The sequence below is a fragment of the Liolophura sinensis genome, chromosome 10 (genome assembly GCF_032854445.1).
Source record: "Liolophura sinensis isolate JHLJ2023 chromosome 10, CUHK_Ljap_v2, whole genome shotgun sequence".
NCBI classification, from domain to species: Eukaryota; Metazoa; Mollusca; class Polyplacophora; order Chitonida; family Chitonidae; genus Liolophura; species Liolophura sinensis.
In genome coordinates, this window is record NC_088304.1 from 20,345,165 (window position 1) to 20,369,251 (window position 24,087).

Consider the following 24,087-nt stretch of genomic DNA (forward strand, 5'->3'; position numbering starts at 1 on the left):
ATTACAATGAATGTCATATATGTAACAGATTCGTCACGGTCTGTGTATTAAACTATATCAGGAAAACTACAGCGCACTCATATGCTCCATATTCAGTTTGAGCTTCTCTGCAGTTAACATTGTCTACAGAACTGAAGCATTTGCTATTGCATACACAGTGGTTTGCCATGGATTGTCAGCTCGAAGAAGAGGAAAAAAAGCAGCTGACTTATATCGCAGAGCAATGAAGACAGACGGAGAACGAGGTTACCCAGAACATCATGCTACAGTGTCTAACAGATTATGCACAACTCTTTCACAGCCGTCTGGAAAAAACAGAAAGTGTTTTGGACAAGGACGGTCGTGAGTTTATGTCTCACACCAACGGCAAAGTGAAGCCTGAAATCACCAAGTTGGAGAAGAGAACACGCCTGGAGGAAGAAAACCTTTCCGCACCTCGAGTTTTAAGGCCACATGCGTTTAATCCATCTATTGACTTTAAAAAGGTCGAAACCGAACAAATTACACTTAGTGGGGAAAAGGAAGAAAACCTGAAAAAGATACTGCATATAGAAAAAAACACTGTCAGACTAGAGGAGCTGATACGTGTTTTTGACAGAGACGTTGTACGTTCAGGTAAGCGTTATGTAAAGAATGATCTCAAATTTTCGGAATAATCAATTCGCGCTTACTTTTCCACTTGTCCACCTATGCGCATTCAGGAATTGTTTACTTCGGCATCTTGAAATTTTCTTTTCTTTTTTTCTTCTTAGTAGTTACATTTCGACACAAACACTTAAAGTTAATGTATACACGGAACTTAATCGGCCTTACCATATGCGGAACGCAATTGGGCAAAATTCGTGCAAAATGGAGATTTCACATTGTGACATTTCATTTCATTCTCGGCGAACGCAATTTTCACTTCATATCACCTAAAGACTGAACAGGTGTCATCTATACGTGCAACATCCGGTAGACTAACAATATTGAATGTTCTCTTTGCATGAACCTATGGTGGCTGATAGCATTCATTTAGACCGCGAACTTATAGCGCGAAAAACACGAAACACGGAGAATGGTGTTAAATTAAAGGTCCCTCAGGTCGCGATCAAAAATGGACGCTATCAGACACTACATAAACCAGTCCTATTTTTATATTTGCATACGTTCTTGGTACTTTAAGTGTGTGTGTTGGAATATTGTTTCGGGAATCGGCCTCGGGATCATTTACCCTTAAGATCCATTTTCGTGAACGGCAGGTATACTAATATAATTAAAGGCGCACAGCATAGAGAGTAAAACCAGAGCGGCAACGACAGTGTGATATTATCACGCGTAACCCGTAAAATACGGCAACCTGTCAGTTTACCTCAGTCAGGCATTTATTCTACTTATGTAAATGTAAAAATAGTAGCAATTCACGCATCTAGCACCATGCCTTAGGCGGAATTAGTTAACAAAAAATGCAATGCTGTTAAGTGCAATTTATTAGATGTGACTCCGGGCGAACGAAGTCAGCTTCTTTACATAATTCATCTTCAAATACTGAATACTACAACATACAAAACCACTGTATTAATATAAGATACACATGTATAAACGTCACGATACATAAATTATCCGGTATATTCTCTCTATGGGAAACAATCACGACACGAAACGTCAGGTAAAACTGTGCCAAAAAAATTTTATGTACGTTTTAAGAAAGCTTAATAATTTGGATAAAACAAGGTAGATTTTTTCGACTAAAAGAGGACGTCAGATAAATTACTTGGCCATGACTTCGACGTATAACATATTTGGTGATTTTTTACTAATCACCTGTGTGGCAAAAGCTATTATTGTCGCAAAGTAGACTCCGGCAACATTTTCGAATATAAGTAGTGACAAAAGATGTCTGTCGAGCATACCACTTAAACTTTGAGCATTTTCGTTGAAAATATTTCTTCGCAGGTCATCCTTGACCCTTATTTTTCTCAACAGTAACTACCATTCAACTTTAATCACAAGTTTTCGGCTCCACATTCTTTCACAAGTCCACCCGCTTCAAAGTGAACGGCCTATATGCCAGTGAGTATGCGCGTCACACTGTGACGTCACAGCTCGCCTGCGCTATAAATACACTTCATTCGTATCGGGTGGGTGTGAGACATCTGAATTGTATAAGAAAACACTAACCATCGGTTTAGTCATACATTTGAAGCTCTTTGGGACAATAAATTCATTATCATGTGCGGCCTCCGTGGCTCAGTTGGTTAGCGCGCTAGCGCAACGTAATGACCCAGGAGTCTCTCACCAATGCGGTCGCTGTGAGTTCAAGTCCAGCTCATGCTGTCTTCCTCTCCGGCCGTACGTGGAAAGGTCTGCCAGCAACCTGCGGATGGTCGTGGGTTTCAACCGGGCTGTGCTCGGTTTCCACCCACCATAATGCTGGCCTGCGTCTTATAAGTGAAATATTCTTGAGTACGGCGTAAAACACAAATCAAATAAATAAATAAATCATTATCATGGTTGGTTGAGCGGAGATTTGAAATACTTACATTGGGAATGTGAAAATTGAAAGCGGTGGAGTCGACAGGCAATTTCCACGCTCAATATGTAAATACTACGTATCACCACTCAACCAACCATGATAATAAATATTGAGTCTCTTCTTCGTAAGGAAAAAAAGTAAAACTAAATGGGATTGAGACACAATGTCTGATCAAAATTCTCCACTACCTTTCTCTCAGAAACAGGTATATGAAGACTTCAATGTTTTCATAAAAGCTCATTTTTATGACCAGAGTTACGTCTTGTTTTCATGCAGAGTCCCTCAACTCCATTGATTTATATTATAGTCGATGGACCCAACTCGTAGATAACTGCGTTTTAATGACACATGACTTACACGATGTTGGGGGTGGGGGGGTGGGGTGGGGTGGGGGGGTGGGGGTGGAGATGGCGTGTCTTTTCCTTCTATTTCAGCACTTGCTTTTGAGCAGTTAAAAAAATGCTGTAACTCAGGTAAATCAACAAGACGCCTGATTGCACCGATTACGTGTGGCCATTTGTTAACTATGACACAGTTGCCGCTTTCCTGCTTAAAATCTTAATGCTGCTGTTTTTTATGCTAAAGACAATTATGAGTTTATTCTTCTTGCCAGTTTTTGCTAAATACTTCTGTGTCAACAGTTTTATTTAACAATCGTATCCAGAGTACATGTGGGAGGTTTTAGATTTATGTGTGAATGAAGCTATTCCAGACCCGGGTCAACTGTTTTCAATTTGTCAAGCAGCTGGACTTGGTCTGGTCTCTCGCTTGCCCTCATTAGCTATAATTTGTCCTGGAAACCAACTTGGTGAATCATTGTCGATCTCACTTAAGATTTCTGGCTTAAAAAGTTCACCTTAACTTAACCCCGCAATCGCCTCCCCGTTTTTAAGCTGAACTATTGTTCTCACCCAACGGATGAGTATATACCTTACCGCTCTGCAGACGTCTGCAGTTAGGGTATAGTTCAGCTCCAGACTGATTAGCGGTCGTAAATCGACTATTTCCCGAAGTATGCCCGTGACCGTAACCGCCAATGGTGTTAAACAAAGTTTAACTTGTTAGGTACATTTTGTTCATCCTGAATTTAAAATCTTAATTATCTATTAATAGCTATGTAATATGAAATGAGATTTGCATTAGGGTTAAAGGCCCACAGCTTTAATATGTTGAGGGCAGCACTTTGTAAAAGAGTTGCAGGTTTATAAATGGAAGAGTACAGATTTGCATTTCTGAAAAGCAGGCTAAGAAGAATGAAGCAAATTACAGATCTAGATAATGTGGAACCCTGAAGCCAGGATGCCGTAAGAAGACACGCGTTGACTTTCTATTTTGCATTATTTTTCCGTGGATCATAAAGCCTTCAAACAGATTAGATTTCAGTCTCAATTTTCCAGCAAAAACTGACGAATTGCTACACAATCGCTAGCTTGATCTACGAGATTGCTGATGTGCTGCCTCGGATGCTTCAACACATATTATTGCCTTGTACTGAATCTAAGAGGAACGAAACAAGAGACGTTTACAGCTGCGCAAAAGTGTTTTGCGTCTGTAACTATTTCCAAAACAACTGCATGAAAGCTCTCGCAGTTCACGTAGATTTTACACCACAGTTTTATGGGGAATAAAAATAACTAAAGCAAAAATGCATATCTGATTCACGCACACACAAACTCACACGCGCGCGTGCGCATTTGTAAAAATACATATGTACATGTATATATGTAGGATTTTTCTGATGTGGGGAAATGTGGGGAAGAAAGCAATTCACACCTGCTCAACTTTTCCTACAACCCCGTGACTGTGAGGACAGCGCAGGTGACAGGGTCGAGTTCCAGGTTAGTGAATGTAAGGATCAAGCCCAGTTACTGTGGAAGCTAAACTGGGAACATGGCTAACCGATCTCAGAGCCAGACGAGACCATAGAGCGATGTTGTTATTCAAAATCAGTTATTTGAATAAGTAATAACTAATCTTGCAGCGGGTTAGTTATTCGAATAACCAATAACTAAACCGGCACCGGGTTAGTTATTTGAATAAATAATAACTAACCAGCAGCGGGTTAGTTATTGGAATAACCAATATCTAACCCAGCAGCGGTGTAGTAATTCAAAATCATTTACTCGAATAACTAATGGCTAACACAGCAGCGGGTTAGTCATACTAACTAGCAGCAGGTTAGTTATTCGAATAACCAATAACTAAGCTAGCACCGGGTTATTTATTTCATTTATATTTATTGATTTGATTGGTGTTTACGCCGTATTCAAGAATATTGGTTAGTTATTTCAATAACTAATTTGGAATGACTAAAGAGCAGAGAGTTAGTTATTAGTTATTCGAATAACTAACCCGCTGCTGGTTAGTTATTAGTTATTCAAATAACTAACCCGCTGCTAACTTCAGTGTGCTCCGTGTGAACGTGTCTTGAGAGAGGTAGACACCATGTGTCATGTTCAAAGGAACCGTTAAGAATCATGCTATAAAGCTCGACAGGTCGGTGTACTGGTACATGTATGCAATATGTCGGAAATGGCATACAGTGTCTTTAAATGAGAAGAAAACTTAAAATTATGACACTATAGGCTAAAATGAGCACATTTTTCTAATTGGTGGTGTCTGCTGCATAATTTTGCGATTTTTCCTCGCCACACACGTAAAGCCTGAAAACGGCAAAGCTGGTATAAATCGTTGAGCCCATCGCGTCCTCCATCTTTAACACCCTGTAATTCGGCGATTTCCCACGGCAATTCTCCTCCTAACACAGAAGACTTCAGGACTAGTTCTTAGGCAAAATGGAGTCGCCCACAGCGGATTTTGGCGCTGACTTTATTGATAATTTATCAACTTGAGGTACATATTAGAATTTTGTCACCTGTGAGAAAATGCATACTCTTTTCAATGGTATTTGGTTGATATTTAAGTTTTCTTCTCCTTTAGCAAATGGCGGAGAAAGACACCTTGGCAGACAGTTTGCTGCGGGTTAAAATGTGAATCAGACTGGACTATAAGTACTACTAGTTCATCTATAAGTACTATCAGTCTGAGGGCTGTGAACTCCGGGAATACGGGCCAGGCACAATGTACCAGCGCACCGAAGATGTTTGGATTGCGCATAAACCAGGGTTCTGCTGGTGGACTAAGCTTCTTCTAGGCCTTGTCCCTTTGCATTGTTATAATGTTATAGTATGCCAACAAGGCAGAGATGTTAATTGCGATTTATTCAACGACACTGGTCTAAAGTTTACTAAAATCATATTTAACAATACCACATGTCAAAGGGACCATACTCCGGTAAGACTTACTCCACCAGCAGAACTCTTTGGAGAGATTTTTGACAACTATTGATTATAATTCGATGAAGGGTTGGCTAATTTGTCTGGTGTAGTAAAAGAACTGAAACGTGTCGCTGTGTAGGTTTCTGACTTGCTCAAACGGATTTAGAAATACGGTAGAAAAAACTCATGATAATTTTTTGGGGTAGTGGTGTGACACCAATTCTAATTCATAACCCATGTAGCATGTAGATGAGCAAGCTGTCATAACAAAGCAAAAAAAATCCTTCGTCGTAAGAATCCATTAAAGACGGATTGAAGAGGTTTGCTGCTAAAGAAAACAGATTTTGGTGGAATCAATAATTTTAATGAGGTTTATGCCAAATACGAAACCGGCGTCCCTGACAATCGCTCTAGAAAGCAAGACTACGTCGTTCCTTAAAGCCGGAATATCAACAGCAAATACGTGCCGGCTCTGTATTTTAATAGTTTTCGGTGTACAATAAAACCTTCAAACAGTTTTAATTTCGGTTAAATGTTTTTCTGAAATAGGTAAAATGCCAAACAACGGCTGGCTTGATCTATCTCCGAGCTTGTCCGTACTTCTTGGGATGCCACATGTGATTGTTTTGGGAACTGCTTCAACACACATTATCGCCTTGAATTCAATCTAAGGCGGATAAAAACCAGTGTACAACTGCTTGGAATTATTTAACTTTCTGAAATTATATGTCAAAACTTCAAGTAAAATTCAGACATGCACTCTTCATCATCATTGTGGGGTTTTTTTTTTCATGCAGGTTGTTTTGTGCGATTAGACACTGTAGAAGGGAAGCATTCTCTCCATAGTAATCACCGAATCGCCAATAACTTTCAACGTATATCCCGAAAATAGAACATAAAATCAAAGAAAGTTTTCTCATCTGACCTTCCTTGTCACACGACAACGGCTATGAAGTAAAGCGATATTACCCGTAGTAATTTACTCGAAGTCGGATTTAATCCCGGGTCTCCCGACTTCGAGGCGCATGATCTAACCATTAGACCAAAGAGGTCTTAGTTCTTCAGCTTAGACAAAATATACATATCTGTCGGAGTTTGCCGAAACTGTACGTCTGTTGCACACGTACGATACGGTGCATGTATTTTCATTAAGGGATTTCTAAATCTCCTAAGAATGGTTACAAATTATATAACGTTTACCCTGAGCTGTTCCAATCAGTTTACAAAAGTAACATTTATATGAAAATGACTTCAAGCAAGGTGGTTTGGTTCGGCCCTGTTAACTTATCAATGCGTCGAAAGAGACATTCGTATTCCAGCCGTCAACCAATAACAACGTTCCACGGTCAGCTTTCCTCCGCTCATTCGATCCTAATCAATGGCCAGCTTGGGTCAGGCTTTACGTTAGGAGGTGTGTCAGGTAAGGTTGTGTCTTAGACGGGTATTCTCCGAACTTTATTCATTCACAAATTTTGCCGTCGACGTATACATGCTAAAATAAAAAAAATCGTAATTTTCTACCGCGTTAAATACCAGTCAAACAAAAATGTGGCTAGAACACAAAACACCTACAAACATGGGTTTGCTGAATTTCATAGTTACACAAGCATTCGGCTTTTTCCTCACCAGAAAAACGCACTCTTTCACATTTCAGGTCTGTGAATTGTCTAAGATGTCTGAAGTGTATCTAAAGAATGGATTCGTTTAAAAAATGTGCACGAGGGGATTAACTATCGACTTTCTCATTTGGGGAAAGAACACTTGGGCAGTAAAGTTAAAACTGTTTTTAGGCATTTATCTCAAAGATTTATTTTGTCTTTTCTGAGGAAGTGTCGTTTTTTTTTTTACATATGTAAATTTACATATAATGTCACGTGATAGGAATCAAGAGGCCTGGGGAAATTTCAAATGAATGTGCCGTGAAAGAAACTGGCGACATACATCAGCCTCACTATAAGAATATAGAAAGATTTCCCTCTGGATGGAATTCTGAAGAATATTATTTAAAAAAAGGGCATCTGGTGTATCATGTTTTAAGCTGTATGTATATATGTATTAAACGTCTTATTGATTACCGGCCTTTGGACAAACACACGATTTTACCACACTTGAAACCTTAAAGCCCAGGGCAAATTTTAATTACGCGTGTATTTTTCACTAAAATTTAGGCCATCCATAAAACAGAAATCAGTATTTCGATAACCTCTAATAAACTGGGTGTATCAGTTTGTCTCTGCCTGAAATTTAACACTCCGTTTTGCATTATTGCGGTCATAAAGGATTGTGTTACAAAATGTTCCATGACACGCTCTATAAAGCAGCAAGGCAAATTTGAAATCACCTGCTGTTTTTCCACAAAACATTAACATATTATTATCCAATTATTCCATAATGGTATACGTACATGCATATTCCTTAAACTCTTATTTAAAAATGCTTGGGGAATACTACAAGGTTTTCGGACACCATCACAACATTACACGGATTCATAAATCCCACCGAACGTTTTGTCTTACAAGTTGAATGGATGATGTAAGGTATGATTTGATTTGATTGGTTATTTATTTATTTATTTGATTGGTGTTTTACGCCGTACTCAAGAATATTCCACTTATCCAACGGCGGGCAGAATTGTGGTGGGCACATTATAGTGTACGGATTGCTTTTGAAGATTATGATATTATGGTCAATCAAAGAAATAGATTACATTTACATTCTTTTCTTTATTTTGGAACAAATTGGAGAGCACAAACAAAACAAAAATAATGCAATAATAATTACTTTGTTGGAATCGGAAAGTTTTTTAACCTGTCCATAATCAAAAAGTACTGAGGGCATGGTCAGTGGATGCCCGTATCACTGCACACTGCCCACGGTTTTCGACAATTCCCGACATTCAAGGAAATCACCATTATGATGTGTTATCACTCCCTGGGTCCATAACTCTGGCAATGCCCACCGCCCAGGCATTCTGGAAATTTTGGACATACATGCTACATATTTTGAGCACAGAAAACTTTTAATTTTCTAAAAAATATCCTTGCAGTAACTGTCACTGACTTGTGACTAGTACGTTACCGAATGTGAATCGGTCAATAGTGTAATAAAGGCAACAAGGTACCAGTCAACATCATCGGAGATCGTTTCTTAAGCAATTTATAACAACATACATTAGAATATAAGTTGTCTAATATCCGTGGTGATTTCCATTGATACGACAGATAAGTCACCGGTAAAATTCAGCCTAGTGTCTCATGGTCATGTAAAGTTTTAATCAAAATTTTCATGTATATGCTTAAAACGTAACAACGCAGCCCGCTCCCTCCACGCAAAATGGCATAAGGAGTGTTAGGTGAAAAAGGTGATGTTAGACCTTTATTAGAATTCACCGATCGGATAACGGATAGCACCGCCACAGTGAACCACAACAACAAAAATTTTGCTAGTCTTGACTCCGGGCTATTTTTTTTTCAGCTACGATCTTAACATGCTGCGCAGACACAAGAATGACACGACTGGCTCACATAGTATAATTTCTAGCTGTAATCACAATTTCCAAAGGTTTAATGTTTTGCATAACTTAGACTAATAAACCGGGTTTTCAGGCTGACCCGACACTCCACGATGTTGTCGTTGTACATGTACTGGTGGTCTCAATGGTATACACTGGATGCACATTTCCACGTTAGTGGCGGGTTCGCATAATGCAAGAAATAATACCCCATCAACTAAGCATTCAATTCTCCATAGTGATGAACTGTTATTAAACGGGCTGTTTGTCGGACAGCAAAGACCTGGGGGAGTCATTGCGCTTCCTGATACGCCTGAGATAATTTAGAAAATCGGAGGTCAGTCGATGAATAGAGCAGTGAGAACCGAAGATAACTGAAAATATCCAATACCTATTTGCAACTCGCGATCAAATCTTTCCCCCAGGCACGTCGATAAAGTGACATGCAAAAAAGTTGCACTAAACAAGAATGGCTTCTGCCTATCTTGTAGAATATTCCATGTCTCAAGATAGAAAACACATTGAACTGATCGACGATCTGGCTAAACTCTGCTGTGTGTTCTTTTTTTCTCTTTCAAAACAGTGTTTTTTATTCAAGGCAACAAAACATTTGCTCTTCATAAAGTGTGAACAGACGAGAATATTTTGTTATCAGTTTCTCTTGCTAATCTTTCTTGTTGTACAGCTTCATCTGACAACCATATTACTTCACTCAAATTTTTTAGCTTTCCATCTGCTTTGGATACAACTTCTTTTGTTCTTGTTAGCTACTTCCACATTCCACAGATGTAGTCCTGAGATTTTCTTTTCATAGGCAATTTTCTTCAGTGCTTTAATCTTTTTCCTTGTGGTTGGCAACCCCGTCATTTTGCTCATTTTTGAGAGATAATTTACTTGCGTTTGTTAGATGTAATTGCTCGCTGATGGACATTTGGCAAATTTGCCACATGCCTTTTTAAACGGCATTAAAATAAGTTTGTATAACCTGGCACGTTTGCTGGTAACCTGTTCGGAAATGCCTGCACAGGCTTCCACCTCCATGGATCAGCTATGTCATCTAGATGGTTCGATCCATCTTCTTAAAGAAGACGAGTTTGACACCAATGACTAGAACTCTATTGGCCCCGAGGCTCATGTACCTCGTGTGAAGCCTTGCTGTTTCAAACAAACAAGTAACTAAATTTCTGCCTACCGGGAGTGAAAATCTTATTTTCTTTTTGGTTGGTTGGTTTTTTTTTTTTTTTTTGGGGGGGGGGGGGGTAAAAACCTCGTCTATCGGACTTTTATTTTAGTAAGCATGGCTGAATTTATTTATTCATTTGATTGGTAAGCCATACTCCAGAATATTTCACTTATACGACGGCGGCCAACATTATGGTGGGGGGAACCGGGCACAACCCCGGGGAAACCCACGACCATCCGCAAGTTGCTTGCAAGAACTTCCCACTTACGGACGGAGAGGAAACCAGCATGAGCTGGACATGAACTCACAGCTAGCACACTAACCAACTGAGCGAAGGAGGCCACGAGTGTTTTTGATGAGATCCAGTCAATATTTTCTCAGCGTGTGGCATTTTCAGGAAATGTATGTAACTTTACAGTACCCTGCATTGAGTTACTGCAGTCGCAAAGCCACACTTGGGCATGGAATAATCTCGAAATTGGCTGTAAAAGTATAGCGATTGTCTCTTATGGTCTGTGTTGTACACATAAAGAAGGCTCACAAGCCTGCTGGAAAAGTATCTCCATGACGTCAGGTAGTCAATGGTGACTCTATTGTAGTGAAGTAGATTTTCTGATGTTTGATCACCAAATTCTTCCGTTTTTCTTAAGATTTCGACGTTTTAAACGATCGGTATGGATTCAGTGAACACAAACGTATCTATATGCATTTTGGAAGGTCCATTGCCGTATTTTTTAAAAATAATTGTGCTTACGCCATGGTGCTAGGGGGCGTCTACATTGCAACTATTTATACATTTACATAAACAGTTAGAATAAAACCCTGACTGAGGTGAAGTGAAAAGACCGTATTTCACCGGTTACGTGTGACCATTTGCCAGCTATCACACTGCCCTCCCTGCTATGGTTTTACTCTCTATGCTGTACATCCTTAATTATATTAAGATCATAAACCGTACAGGTAGATTCCCATGGATCCAATGGACACAAATTGATGTAAACTGCGTTTTAGCAACAGCAATTGGACGAGAGAAATCAACAGAAAGAAATTATAGCATTCAGTTTACAGTATCAGCTGTCTTTTCGTGTGAATAAATGTAGAATATTTTGTTATATTAGTTTGGCATAACGCGGCACACAAGGATATAGTTACGTCTTGACACAATAGGACGTGAGCAAGGTGGCAGTTTACAAATTAAAATTAAAACGAAACCAACAAAAACGATGATTCTGTAACATACTGACATAAGCATAAACTGGACAGATTTTCGGTGTTTACTGAACGTACATGGTGTCTCCTAAACTAGGATTTACAAGTAGCCTGGAACGGATTATGAAGATTCCCAAACATGGGGGAACTTTTTCTCTATTGCTGTTTATCTGCGACTTTAAGTCGCTGTACATTCGGTTTGTGTATGTGTAATGCATGTTCTACATTGAACATAACACAGATATCAGTCCTTGGGTAAAATAGGTGAATTGCTAATCGCGGGTGTGTCGTCTGGCCAGTAAACCTGCCGTCACGATGCCGACTTGATTCCGAGAAAGTGTTGACCCTGAGTTGTCTTTGAACCTCTTTCATGATCACGGGATTCCACTGTAGCGAAGGCCATATATGTGACAGATATATTCACGTTTCAGAACGTTGATAACCTATGCTGTATCCAATACTTGTGTAATCAGTCTGAGAACCAGAATGTTATTATGCCCTCGCTTCTGTCGAGAAATGAGAAATATAGCTTTTCTTGAAAAAAAAAAACATTTACAGAGATGCCTGTGGCAAGTTAGCAGCCAGGTGTTATCCAACAAAGCGTTGTTTCGTCTGGAAACAACAAACGAATCGAGGTATCTATAAATAAGAGGACACTTTGCATTTAACACTACGTAGTTGCTACTGCTTGCGTTATATCAATATGTTTGAGTCTGTGTAGTAGTTTTTCTCATAAACAAAATACGTGTTAAAATTGGTGTACTTCTGAGTCTTGATTAGTGTAATAGAGAGTTTTTGTGACAAGGCGAATAGGTTCATATTTCACATTGTAAATTGTAATTACTTGGACAGCAAGATACATATCTCAGTTTGTAGCGTTTGTTAGATCCTATGTGCTGTGTGACAATTTCATTCAACGTCAGTAGTTATCACTTGAAAAGTCTAGTGTGTCAAGGCTATTCCATCAAGCTTCACTCCAAGTTTCTTAAATTTTACAATGAGTATAATTCTCTTGTAAGTAAATATGGACAGAGCGTCTCGAATCTCCAACGTTCTGCTTCAGTATTGTGTCTAATTCAGCTTAACTCGGGACAGATTGCATGGTTGGATATCTGAACAGTTGCAATCAAAACGCAACTGAGATACACCTTATACTCTATCATGGTATTCGATTTGAATTCTGAATTCACTCTGTCTATTAGAACATATCTTGTGTCTTTCCAACATCACTGAAAACTGTTGACTGCTTCACTTTGCATGAATCCGTCGAATTTTCGTACTGTGTATACTTTCTTCGTTTCTTCGTAGGTTTGTAGCAAATACACTGATCAGGCAATTCAGTACATATTTATACATACATGCGTATTCAAGTGAGCTTTTAGTCAAGCTAATTATCATATACCTATAAATTTTTGTCAGCTTACATACACCTAGATATTACCGAATACGGCGTAACCAATCCAATCTATAGGACTTCAGTCTCATGACAATTGTTCAGTAACGCGGCATAGTATAGTTCTCGCACGCTACAGTATCACTGAGAAGTCATCTAAAAAACACAGGGTTGGGTCATCAAAGTCTTTAAAAGTGAGATTTGTTTCTGCCTTGCTTGGCGCTCAGCGCCGAGAGGTTAACCCAAGGAAACTTGACTGAAAAAAAGGCAAGAAAAAGGGAATTTTTTCCAGTTCTCAATGTAAATACCGTTTTGTCCGAAACCCTCTACTTGTTTAAAACATGGGGCTAGAGTCATTGTCTCTGGCCACTAGGTCCGTTTAATCCATGCATACTTTATGTAATACAATGCGGTCATTCGAATTCCCGTATGTTGGATCAACTCTATAGCCTACAAGTTTACCTCAGTCAGAACTCATTCTGATGATGAAGCTAGTTTAGCTTCGAATCCGTAAGGGTACAGCATAGAGAGAGAAAAACCAGATCAGCGACAACAGAAATCAAATGGAATCAAATTGCTTTGGCTTTCCCAATTTTGATGTTCTTTTTTAAAATTATTTTTCTTATCTCTATAAAGACAATAAGTGTGACGAGCTCCTATAGCATAGGTCTGATACTGTCAGGGTCCACATACATTTAAACCGAGAAAGAATCATTTTTTGTTTAAATTACAAATAATTACTTTATAAACAGCATTACTTGTCACCCGCAGTGTATCCCTTTGGCCCGATAGTTCCTCTGTAAGTTTGTTTTGCTACGGCGTAACAAGATGAAAACAGATTGTTTTCAACATATCTTTTGCGATCAGTCACATAAATGCCTTTTGCAACTCTTGCTTAGTCATTTACATGAATTTTTCCCCTAAAAATAGAGAAAAATGACCAAGAAGGTGAATCTATATTTCCTTGTTAAATTGCCCCGGGGTCATGTACTGTCCTTTTTTATGATGCATGACTAACCAAGTGTTACTTCGACCTATTAAAAAATGTAAGACATGTCAGCATTTTCGTCGTGAGGCTGTTCTGAACTCTTGGTATGTAGGCTTACAATTCTGATAGGAGACTGGTCCATTTGCCTGGTACATATCTTCTTTGGATGTTCTACGGATATCATTTGCTAGCCAGAATTTGTAATGGAACGTCAGTATGAAGCGGAAGAGAGACGGCAGCTCCGTGATATCGCCGACAAGTGGGAACATACAGAGGATGCGACCATGCAGAACAACGCACTAAAGGCTTTGGCAGACTATACAAAACTTTTCCTGAGCCGTTTTGAAAAAACCTAAGATTCAATCGTCCAAGAGGGAACATTGGTCATCAGCTACTTCAACCGCGGTAATGAGGTCAACGGTACATCTGAAATTTCAATACCACATCGTTTCAAACCCAAGTATTCAGTTTCAAAATGAAGGAAGCAGACAAACTAAAAGGTTAGAAAGCATAATGCAGATTGGAAATGACCCACTAAGATTAGAGGAGTTGATACGTGTGTTTGACCAGCAAGTTGTACGCTCAGGTAAGCGTCATTTAATATGTTCAGACAAACTTGATCATTAGAAATTACATCTTGCTTGTGTTTTAAGTCATCAACCACGTCCTCACACAGATTCCTCACACAGATTTAAATGATAGAAGGCCTGTCAACAACCTGTGGATGGTCGTGGGTTTCCTCCCAACATACTGCTGGCCGCTCGAGTATAAATGAAATATCAGTGAGTACGGCGTGAAACACCAATCAAATAATAAATAACAAATGATAGCATTTTAACACTAAATGTATCGGTGTTTAATAATACTGGTTATCGCTACATTAACGGTCAAGCCAACAAAGCCTTTAGTTCACCTACAGACAAGGGTAACCATTCATGGGATGTTTCGTTGTTCATCGAGTTGCTTGAGTTTTTCATTAATAACATCTGGGCGAAATTGGGGAAACCATATACGAACACTGTATAGGTCTTCCAATGGGTACAAATTGCACCCCCCCCCCCCCACCATTGCCCTATAAGTTGACCTACACCTGTTCTCGAAGGTTCTCCCCACCAGACCATTAACATTAACTAAACGGTATATAGATAATCTGATAGCTTTAAAATAAACATAAAGCTAGCCATTAAAGCAGAATTAATTCATAAAGCAGTATTCCAGAAATGTTTAAAACATTTAAACAAACTATTTTTAAAAATTTTTACACTTCTAATTAACAAAATAAATAGCAAACAATCTTCAGTACCTACCCACTCGTTTGGTGACCTCATTTTGCCATGTTATATCTATCTAGAGTGACGTCACAAAAACTAAGATCTCTTCCGTAACATCGGTATTAAACAATGTGACAATGAGAAAATACAAACAAAAACGTCTGATACTCAACCAAAGAGTGTCAGCTCTGCTGCGTGTTCGAAGGGCCAGTGTTTCTTTTAGTGCGGCGCGAGGCGATGTTCGTGTTTTAGCCGTCCTGCTGCTTTTCGTCCTGCATGGGTGGAGGTATTTGGTATAGGTGGCTGTACGGACTTACGGGAATTTACTCAACATAGCAGGACCTTCTGATTGATTGAGTGAGGGTTTTGGGTTTAACGTCGCACGTAACAATTTTTCAGTCAAATGACGACAATGGAACCCTTAGAGTACATGTAATGTTCCTCCTTGTTGCGGGACGGAGTTCCACTGCTATTTTATCTAGTGCTGCTTTACTGACAGGCCTTACTTAAGGCAAGTAAGCTGCCCCACTCAAGCCATTGTACTGATAAGGGTCAACCAGTCGTTGCTGAACACCAAGCCAGGAAGTGACAACTTCCTATTTAAAGGCCTTAGGTGTGACTCGACCCAGGACAGACCCTAAATCTACTGTTCCCGAAGCGAACCCTTCTGACTGATAACAGATTTGACTCTTTCATTCGGATTTTGGGAAGAAATTTTAGTAATAAATCTAACTTTACTAAGGAAAAATAACGCAAAGTCAGAATACTTTTCTTCAAGCAATTATTCTCTCGAGGCAGTTTTCTTGCCAGCTCAACCTGACAAGTTAAATCAGTATCCAGCCCATCTTGTACGCATTGTGGAACGGCCATCCGTTCTCAGTCCCCTGCTCATAAATGTGCATCAGCTTAACACTTAAACTAACCGCAAAATCCAATTTATTGCATCGATATCTGTCTATCCACTATAAGAAACCATACTGACAATCGAAAGCTAATAGGTTTTTCGACGTGATAGCTAATTTTCACGTGAGGCTTTCGCCGCTTTTCCTACTATTTCAGCGTTTAAGTGAACAGTTAGAGAAAAAGACTGTTGCTCAGGTAAATTAACAAAGAGGCCTTATTGCACCGGTTACATGTGGCCATTTTTTAACTATCACACAGTTGACGCTATCCTGCTTCTAATTTTTATACTGTTGTTGTTTATGCTAAAGACAATTATCAGTTTGTTCTTCTTACCAGTTTTTTTGCTAAATGCTTTTGTGTCAAGGGCATATTTAACAATCGTATCCAGAGTACGTGTAGGAGGTATTAGGTTTATGTGTGAATGAAGCTATTCCAGACCCGGGTCAACTGTTTTCAATTTGTCAAGCAGCTGGACTTGGTCTGGTCTCTCGCTTGCCCTCATTAGCTTTAATTTGTCCTGGAAACCAACTTAGCGAATCAGTGTCGATCTCACTTAAGATTTCTGGCTTAAAAATTCACCTTAACTTAACCCCGCAATCGCCTCTCCGTTTTTAAGCTGAACTATTGTTCTCATCCAACGGATGAGTATATACCTTACCGCTCTGCCCACAAAAAGGTATATAAAGTGACAGTCCAGACTTACAACTATTTTACGTTGGAAAACTTCCGCAATGCGTATCATTCTGACCCTCCGCCTTTGTTTGTTGTAGGTGTAGATATGAGCCACCCAACCTTTTTCGGTTTAGTACCAGGATCCGGTCATCTCCTCTATTCAGTTTCAGAGTATCTGGCCAGCATCGCACATACTCTACCACTAGCCCCATTTGTAAGCCCAGGTAAAACTTTCAGTCTTCTTGATTTTCTCAAAAACATGCAACAGCCTTGCATGGAAAAAAACACCGGTTTCACAAAGGGCACCTATTTGTTTTATGCTCTGGGGTCTGTTTTACAATGCAGTCGCATACGAAAATAACAAGCTGGGAGATACGTCACCATGGTAAATGCGCTGATGGCATAGTGTGCCGATAGTTTGTAAACTCGACCCCGACTCGCAGTGTTTACTGGGGTCTTGACCATTGAGTTCACGCTCAAATGTAGTTCTCGCTGTTTCGGCTGGGGCGAAATTGTTTATCCGGTACAGCTGTGTCTGGCAAATGGTCAGTGGGCTACTCCGGGCACTCCATAAATTTGACCAGTCAATCAAGTAAAAATGGCTCGAGGACTGTACAGCAGTAAATCAGTCAATTAATAGATTGTAAACAATAGAGATGTAAACCCACATATACAAATATGTTTTAGTTGGTTGATTTGATTGATTGGTGTTTTACGCCGTACTCAGGAATATTTCACTTATACGACGGCGGCCAGCATTATGGTGGGTGGAAACCGGGCACAGCCCGGGAGAAACCCACGACCATCCGCAGGTTGCTGGCAGACCTTCCCACTTACGGCCGGAGAGGAAGGCATCATGAGCTGGACTTGAACTCACAGCGACCGCATTGGTGAGAAGCTCCTGGGTCATTACGCTGCGCTAGCGCGCTAACCGACTGATCCACGGAGGCCCCTCAATTGGTTGATTATTTTTCGGTATTTCGGATTCGAACATGGTTCACTTTCGTGAAAAAGCCGGCCTTTCCTCGACCGATTGACTAGAACATAGAACTGAATTAACGGGTGACATAGATATCATCGATGCATAAATTAGCAAGGTCAGGGTAACGGTTTAATTTTTATAATGCTAGATACGGTCAGGGGTGAATGAAGCTACCGAGTCATATACAGGTACGTGGCAAAAATTTATCAATTTTATCAATCCGAAAGACACACACACATATATATATATATATATATATATATATATATATATATATATATATATATCCCCTTTTGTGTGGTGCACTGCCATATCAGCACGCGCAGCTTACACTTTTCCCCACAGCATATCAAAAAAGCAGCCTAGCATGACCGCCATCTGTTTTGTTTAGTTTTTGCTGCCCAAGCGAAGAATTTTGTTACCTTGGTAAACTTTAAAGGGATAAATAGTTTTCAGCTCTACCCAATATAGAGAAATTTCTGATATATACTGAAACGCATTAAAAACGAACAAGAGGTGAAAAGTGGAACTGACGCTAAACTAAATATGGTGTTGGCTGTGTATTACATTCACACTCATATAAATCAGATACGCACTAGTTATGACAACTGTAAAAAAGTACAATATTTTAATGAAGAGGGAATGGAAAACACAAGAGGTCCAAAGATAAAGTCATTACTGGTATGACCACCTCTGTCTGCATTGTAAACAATGCAAATTGCCTTTTTGCCTGAATTGTCTTAAAATTGCATTGCCTTTCTTATGGACACGATCGGTAGATAACAGTTATTCATGTTGTAGCCTATGGTAAGTGCGAGATCTGTAAAGCTGGCAATTTGGGGTCGCCGTCCCATTAGTGCTCGTCGGGCGATAGATCGGGAAATAATATAATTAAAGACGTACAGCTTAGAGAGCAAAACTTGAGTAGCGACGACAGCATGCTAGGTGGTAAATGGTCACACGATACCAGTGAAACAGGCGTCTTATTAGGATATCTCAGTCGGGGTTTTATTCAAACTGTTCATGTCAAAGCATACGTAGTGGCAAATTACACGCCCCACCCCCAGCACAAAGGCTTAAGGAGAATTAGGTAAAAACATGGAGTGATGTCACCATCTCATCACATTCAATATACAATCACATTAATACAAGGCAGGTGATGGATTAAAATTTATCCCTCAGTACTCTGCTCTTCAATAGACAACAACGGGCAGGTGAGTTACAGATATTAATTACAAGGTCTCTCAGTGAAAGGATACGCAAATATATGGTGTTAATAATTGAGCGAGACCTCTTTGCAGGATAAATTCGTACGCCTCGCCCAATGTGACGACTGCTGACGCCATGTATTTGTGTATCTTATCACTGAGTCACCATGTAACGAATTTATCCAGCAAGGGTCCATCAGTTCAGTGTAGAAAACCGAACTGCTTCAGCGATGTGACCATCGATGGATCGAAACAAAGGGAGATAACCTACTCAGCAGACACAATTGACGTCGTCTGCAGGATTCGAGAATATGTCTGTACCCAACGTGACCTTGACTGTCCAGCGAAAAGCGGAGCATTTTGTCTGACACGGGATAAAATCTGGAATCCTGCAGACGACGTTAAGTGTGTCTGCTGTGTTGGGTTGTGAATGCAGTTCACACATCACTGAATCGATTCACCTCTACATCCATCTTCTGCATTGAATTGACTGTGTCTTTGCAGGATAAATTCGTGCGCTTGGCCCAATATGAGGATTAATGACACCATGTATTTGTGTATTTTATCACTCAGTAACCATGTAACTACAAGTACATCATTCTGTGGCAGGAAGCCCTGCTATTTGTGCTCTAATGTTGACCTGTTAGAAAGTAAATGTATGCAACTGCTGTTGTTGTCCTGTTAGAAAGCATGCAACTCTTGGTGTTGTCCTGTTAGAAAGTATGCAACTCTTGGTGTTGACCAAACTATGGTATAATGCGACGTTTGAAAATGACGTTCCTGTAGTAAACTGCATAACACGACCAATACATATATGGAGATGCGTTCTGTGATGAAACCATCGCCTCAAACCATCACACTTTCGCCACCCCATTGATTAGCTTGCACAACACAATTTTCAAGATAACGTTCACCACGGCAACGCCAGAAACGCATAGGTCCGTAGGTGTTCCTGAGGTGAAATTCGTAAGAGAAGAGAACGCCATGCCTTGGTCGAAATAACCATAGTGTGTTCGGTCTTGTGATAATACTGTGCTGAAACCCAAACCGTGCTGCTCTGCCCCTTGTAGTCAGTTCAACTTCAATCAAGGTGATGGCATCATCACTGCTGCAATAGCGATTGTGCTGACAGCCTTTGAGTGGCCTTTCACACAAAGACTATCAAACCTGACAACGTTTTTGGCGCTTCTTTAATTTCTAACCGTCAATATTTCTGTTTTTATTCTCAAATTATCATGATATTTTCATGGATTCATGTTGGTGCGTTTTTAAAGCGTGTCAGTATATTTAACCTGTCAGTAAAATAACAGTGCAGAAATTCATTTGTGTCTCAACAGCCTGTCATGTCTATCTGGCATTATTACCCAACCCATGCTCCCTCAGTTGGGAGGCAAACCTAGGATCTAATTGCCCGTATTGCGGACTTGTATATAGCAACCTGCTTTACAACTACTCATTGTACATCTAATTTGGTACATTTGGTTGAATGTCCTCTGCAGGTGGCTGTGACATTGAACTGCGTGTACTAAGATGGGTGAGTGACATCATCGGATATCCCGAGCAAGCCCGAGGATGCACAGTCTCCGGAACCTCCATGGGGATTATAGTGGCTTTCTCCACAGCCCGCCATGTTAAACTGGCGGACAGCAGCCAGTTCCGTAGGTACGTAGTTGCAGTGAGAAATATGTTATTGGAGCATTTTCTGCTAAAATGGGTCTAATGGAAATGGGATAGGCTGTAAAAATTATCTCTATGAAACTCGAATCAATTTTGCAGAATACGAAATAGTCTGTAGGCTATAGCCCACAAGTAGCATGATGCATTTTGTTGGCGGTAGTCTCGACGAGCCACGTATTAGAGTTGTTGAGCACTTTTTACATAATAAATTCACCAAAGCCCTAAGCTCTATCTTACAGAACACGTTTCCAAGTAAGACGTAATTATTCTTCGTTAATAGATCGGTGGTGTACATGACAGACCTAGCACACTTTTCCCATACAAGAGCTCTGCGAGTTGTTGGCCTGGCGGACGTTATTGTAAGACACGTGCCTACCGTGAAATACAGAATGGATTCCAGAAAACTGGAAAAGCAGATAATGGAAGACCGAGAGGTACATATCACCACAAAGAAAGGAATAGCTTCAGTATGATTCTATATAGCAAAATTTCACATATGATATAGACAAATTTAATATTTTTTATGCTAATTTATAGGTTGCTGTATTTCTTACCCAGCTAAAGTAGTAATGCAGTGAAATGTAGTATTCAGCAAGAACGTACACAAATTGGTAGATGTATATATAAAATTAGTTTTCCTACTTAAATCTTACATAATGAGTTACATAATAAAGTTATTTATTTATGTGTTTGGTGTTTGACGTCGTTCTCAAGAATATCTCATTTACACGATGACGTCCAAGTCTATGGTGGGAGGAAAACGCAGAATCCTGACAGATCTCCGCCCTGTATAAACGGAAACGAAGCCAGCATGAACTGGAGTTGAACTCACATCGACCACATTGGTGAGGTCCATCTGAATAATTGTGCTGCGAAATAGTGCAAACACTCGGCCCTGGTGGACCAATCAGTCACAGTTACACATACATGAATACATGGTGTTTAACGAACTAGACAACCTAATCTCGTTAACATATAACGGACACAACACTAGTTACTGACCTCAAATGCGCTCTAGCAAAACAAATGTACCTATAGCCACACCAGTAGAAAGTAATGTTCAAATGTTCTGTGTTCCAGGCCGGGTTGTATCCCTTTATGGTGGTTGGCACAGTCGGCACTACCGGCCTGGGAACGATCGACCCACTGGGAGATATCAGCGAGGTGGCCCAGAAACACGGTCTGTGGTTTCACGTGGATGCTGCTATTGGAGGGTGCCTGATGTTAGACGAGGCTGTGAAGAAGCGATGTGAAGGTGAGAATACAAAGTACTTTTGAAGGTGGATGCTATGACAGCTGAAAACAGCAGATGTGGCTATCTATACACGACGATAAAAATCCCGCACAAATAAAAGTGAGAATGTCGACAAAGTTTAAGGATACTGCCACACCTCTAATGCAAAATATAAAAAATATAAAATATAAAAAATAATTCTCACCAATCCCTTAGTCCCTTAATCCTTTAGTCACCAACTGAAGTGTAATTCCATGTACATGTGGAGCTGGGGATTCCAGGTACAGGCGTTAGCTTTCCAAGTATATAAGTGGTGTAGCATTTCAAAACATTTTAAGGATCGTTAAGGAGATTAAGGATCGTTTTCATTCTATTACTTCACCGTTTTGGCATTTTGGGAATTACATGTTTCTTAAAAAAGCTTTCCTATGGTCAGCCTTAAAGGATACCTTGTCAAGAGTTTGAGTTTTTGTTATACAAATAAGATATAAAGATAGGGAAAAACACACTAAACGATTAAGTCCCTAATGACGTCTTCTCCTCTTGCTTCAGGGATAAACATGTCCGACTCTGTGGCATTGGATTTCCACAAATCCCTCTCGGCCCCATATGGATCGGCCGCCGTGCTTGTTCGGGAAGGGAAACTTTTGAAGTGGGCAATGGCAAGAGACAGCGCCCCGTTTATTGCAGATTCAACTGACGAGGACGGTTATTCACCGACCGACTTCGGTTTCGAGTTGGCCCGACCCTTCAGAGCATTTCCGGTGTGGTTTATGTTGAAGAGTCTGGGCACAGAGATGATTAAAACGGCGTTGCGAGAAAAAGTGCGACTAACGAAATACGCCTTCAAGTCAATTCGTGATATGGCCGATGTTGTCACGTGCACGGAGCCCGATCTGACTGTCATCGCCTTCCGGTACTTTCAACCTGGCAGTGAAGACGGAAATGACGTCACGCGCAAATGGCACGAGCTGATAGCCAAGGAGGGACAAGTCTGTATGACACCGACAACAGCAGACGGGTTGTTCTACATCCGGTTATGCATTTTGTCCTTCCGTTCCCACATCGAGGATGTAGATATCGCATTGTCCGCTATCAGGAGGAACTTAGATGTGATTTTAAGAGAAAAAGACATTTTCGTTACAAGACTTTAAATGATCAAGAAGACATTTTGTCAATTGTTACACGGTGGCTAAAATATTTATACATGAAGTTTCTCGGTTACGTAATTTAAAACACATGTGAAAGATAGTGTGAAGACATACAATTTCTCGATTGTACAGTTAGGATTACAATTTAGCACATGTCACCGTAACTCGAATAAGATATTTATCATTAGTAGCCGTTCATTACTCACAACCAGGGGCCTCCTTGGGTCAGTTGGTTAGCGCGCTAGCGCAGCGTAATTACTTAGGAGCCTCTCACAAAAGCGGTCCAGCTCATTCTGCCTTCCTCTCCGGCCGTACGTGGGAAGGTCCGACAGCAAACTGCGGATGGTCGTACTTTTCCCGGGGTTTCTGCCCGGTTACCCGCACCATAATTCTGGCCGCTGTCGTATAGGTGAAGTATTCTTGAGTACGGCATAAAACGGGGGAAAATCAAAAAAATAAAAATGTAAAAAAAAGCAAATGCTCACAACCCATTGGAGTGTGTTGCAGGCAGTGTTATTTTTTCATTCAAGGAATACTCAAGAATATTTGATTTATACGACGGAGGCTAAAGTTGTGGTAGGAGAAACTCAGCTGCACTCAGACCATCCCAAGTACTGCCGGGAGGACTTGAACTCACATCGACCGCATTGGTAAGAGGCTCCTGGGTCACTGCGCCGTGCTGCCATGCTAACCACCTCGGCCACGGAGGCCCCTAAGTGTATTATTTGTAATATGGTTATTCAGTGAGAGGATACGGAAATATATGGTGTCAGTCGAACACGGTTTGAAGGTTGCTGACTCCATATATTCCCACATACTGTCACTGAGTAACCGTGTAGCGTATTTATCCTGCAAAGACCCATGAATTCAGTGCAGAAGACTGACGTACAGGTGAATCTTTTCAGCGATGTG

General features: G+C 40.3%; 1 protein-coding gene across 1 annotated transcript; it reads left to right on the plus strand.

Moving 5' to 3' along the window:
* Positions 1-260: 260 nt before the first annotated feature.
* On the plus strand, positions 261-23,178 carry LOC135476989 (tryptophan decarboxylase-like). Its single transcript, XM_064757136.1, has 5 exons — positions 261-615; positions 20,613-20,775; positions 21,071-21,224; positions 21,871-22,045; positions 22,577-23,178. Exons 1-5 carry the CDS (start codon positions 261-263, stop codon positions 23,176-23,178), a joined length of 1,449 nt encoding a protein of 482 aa, XP_064613206.1.
* The last annotated feature ends 909 nt before the right edge of the window (positions 23,179-24,087 follow it).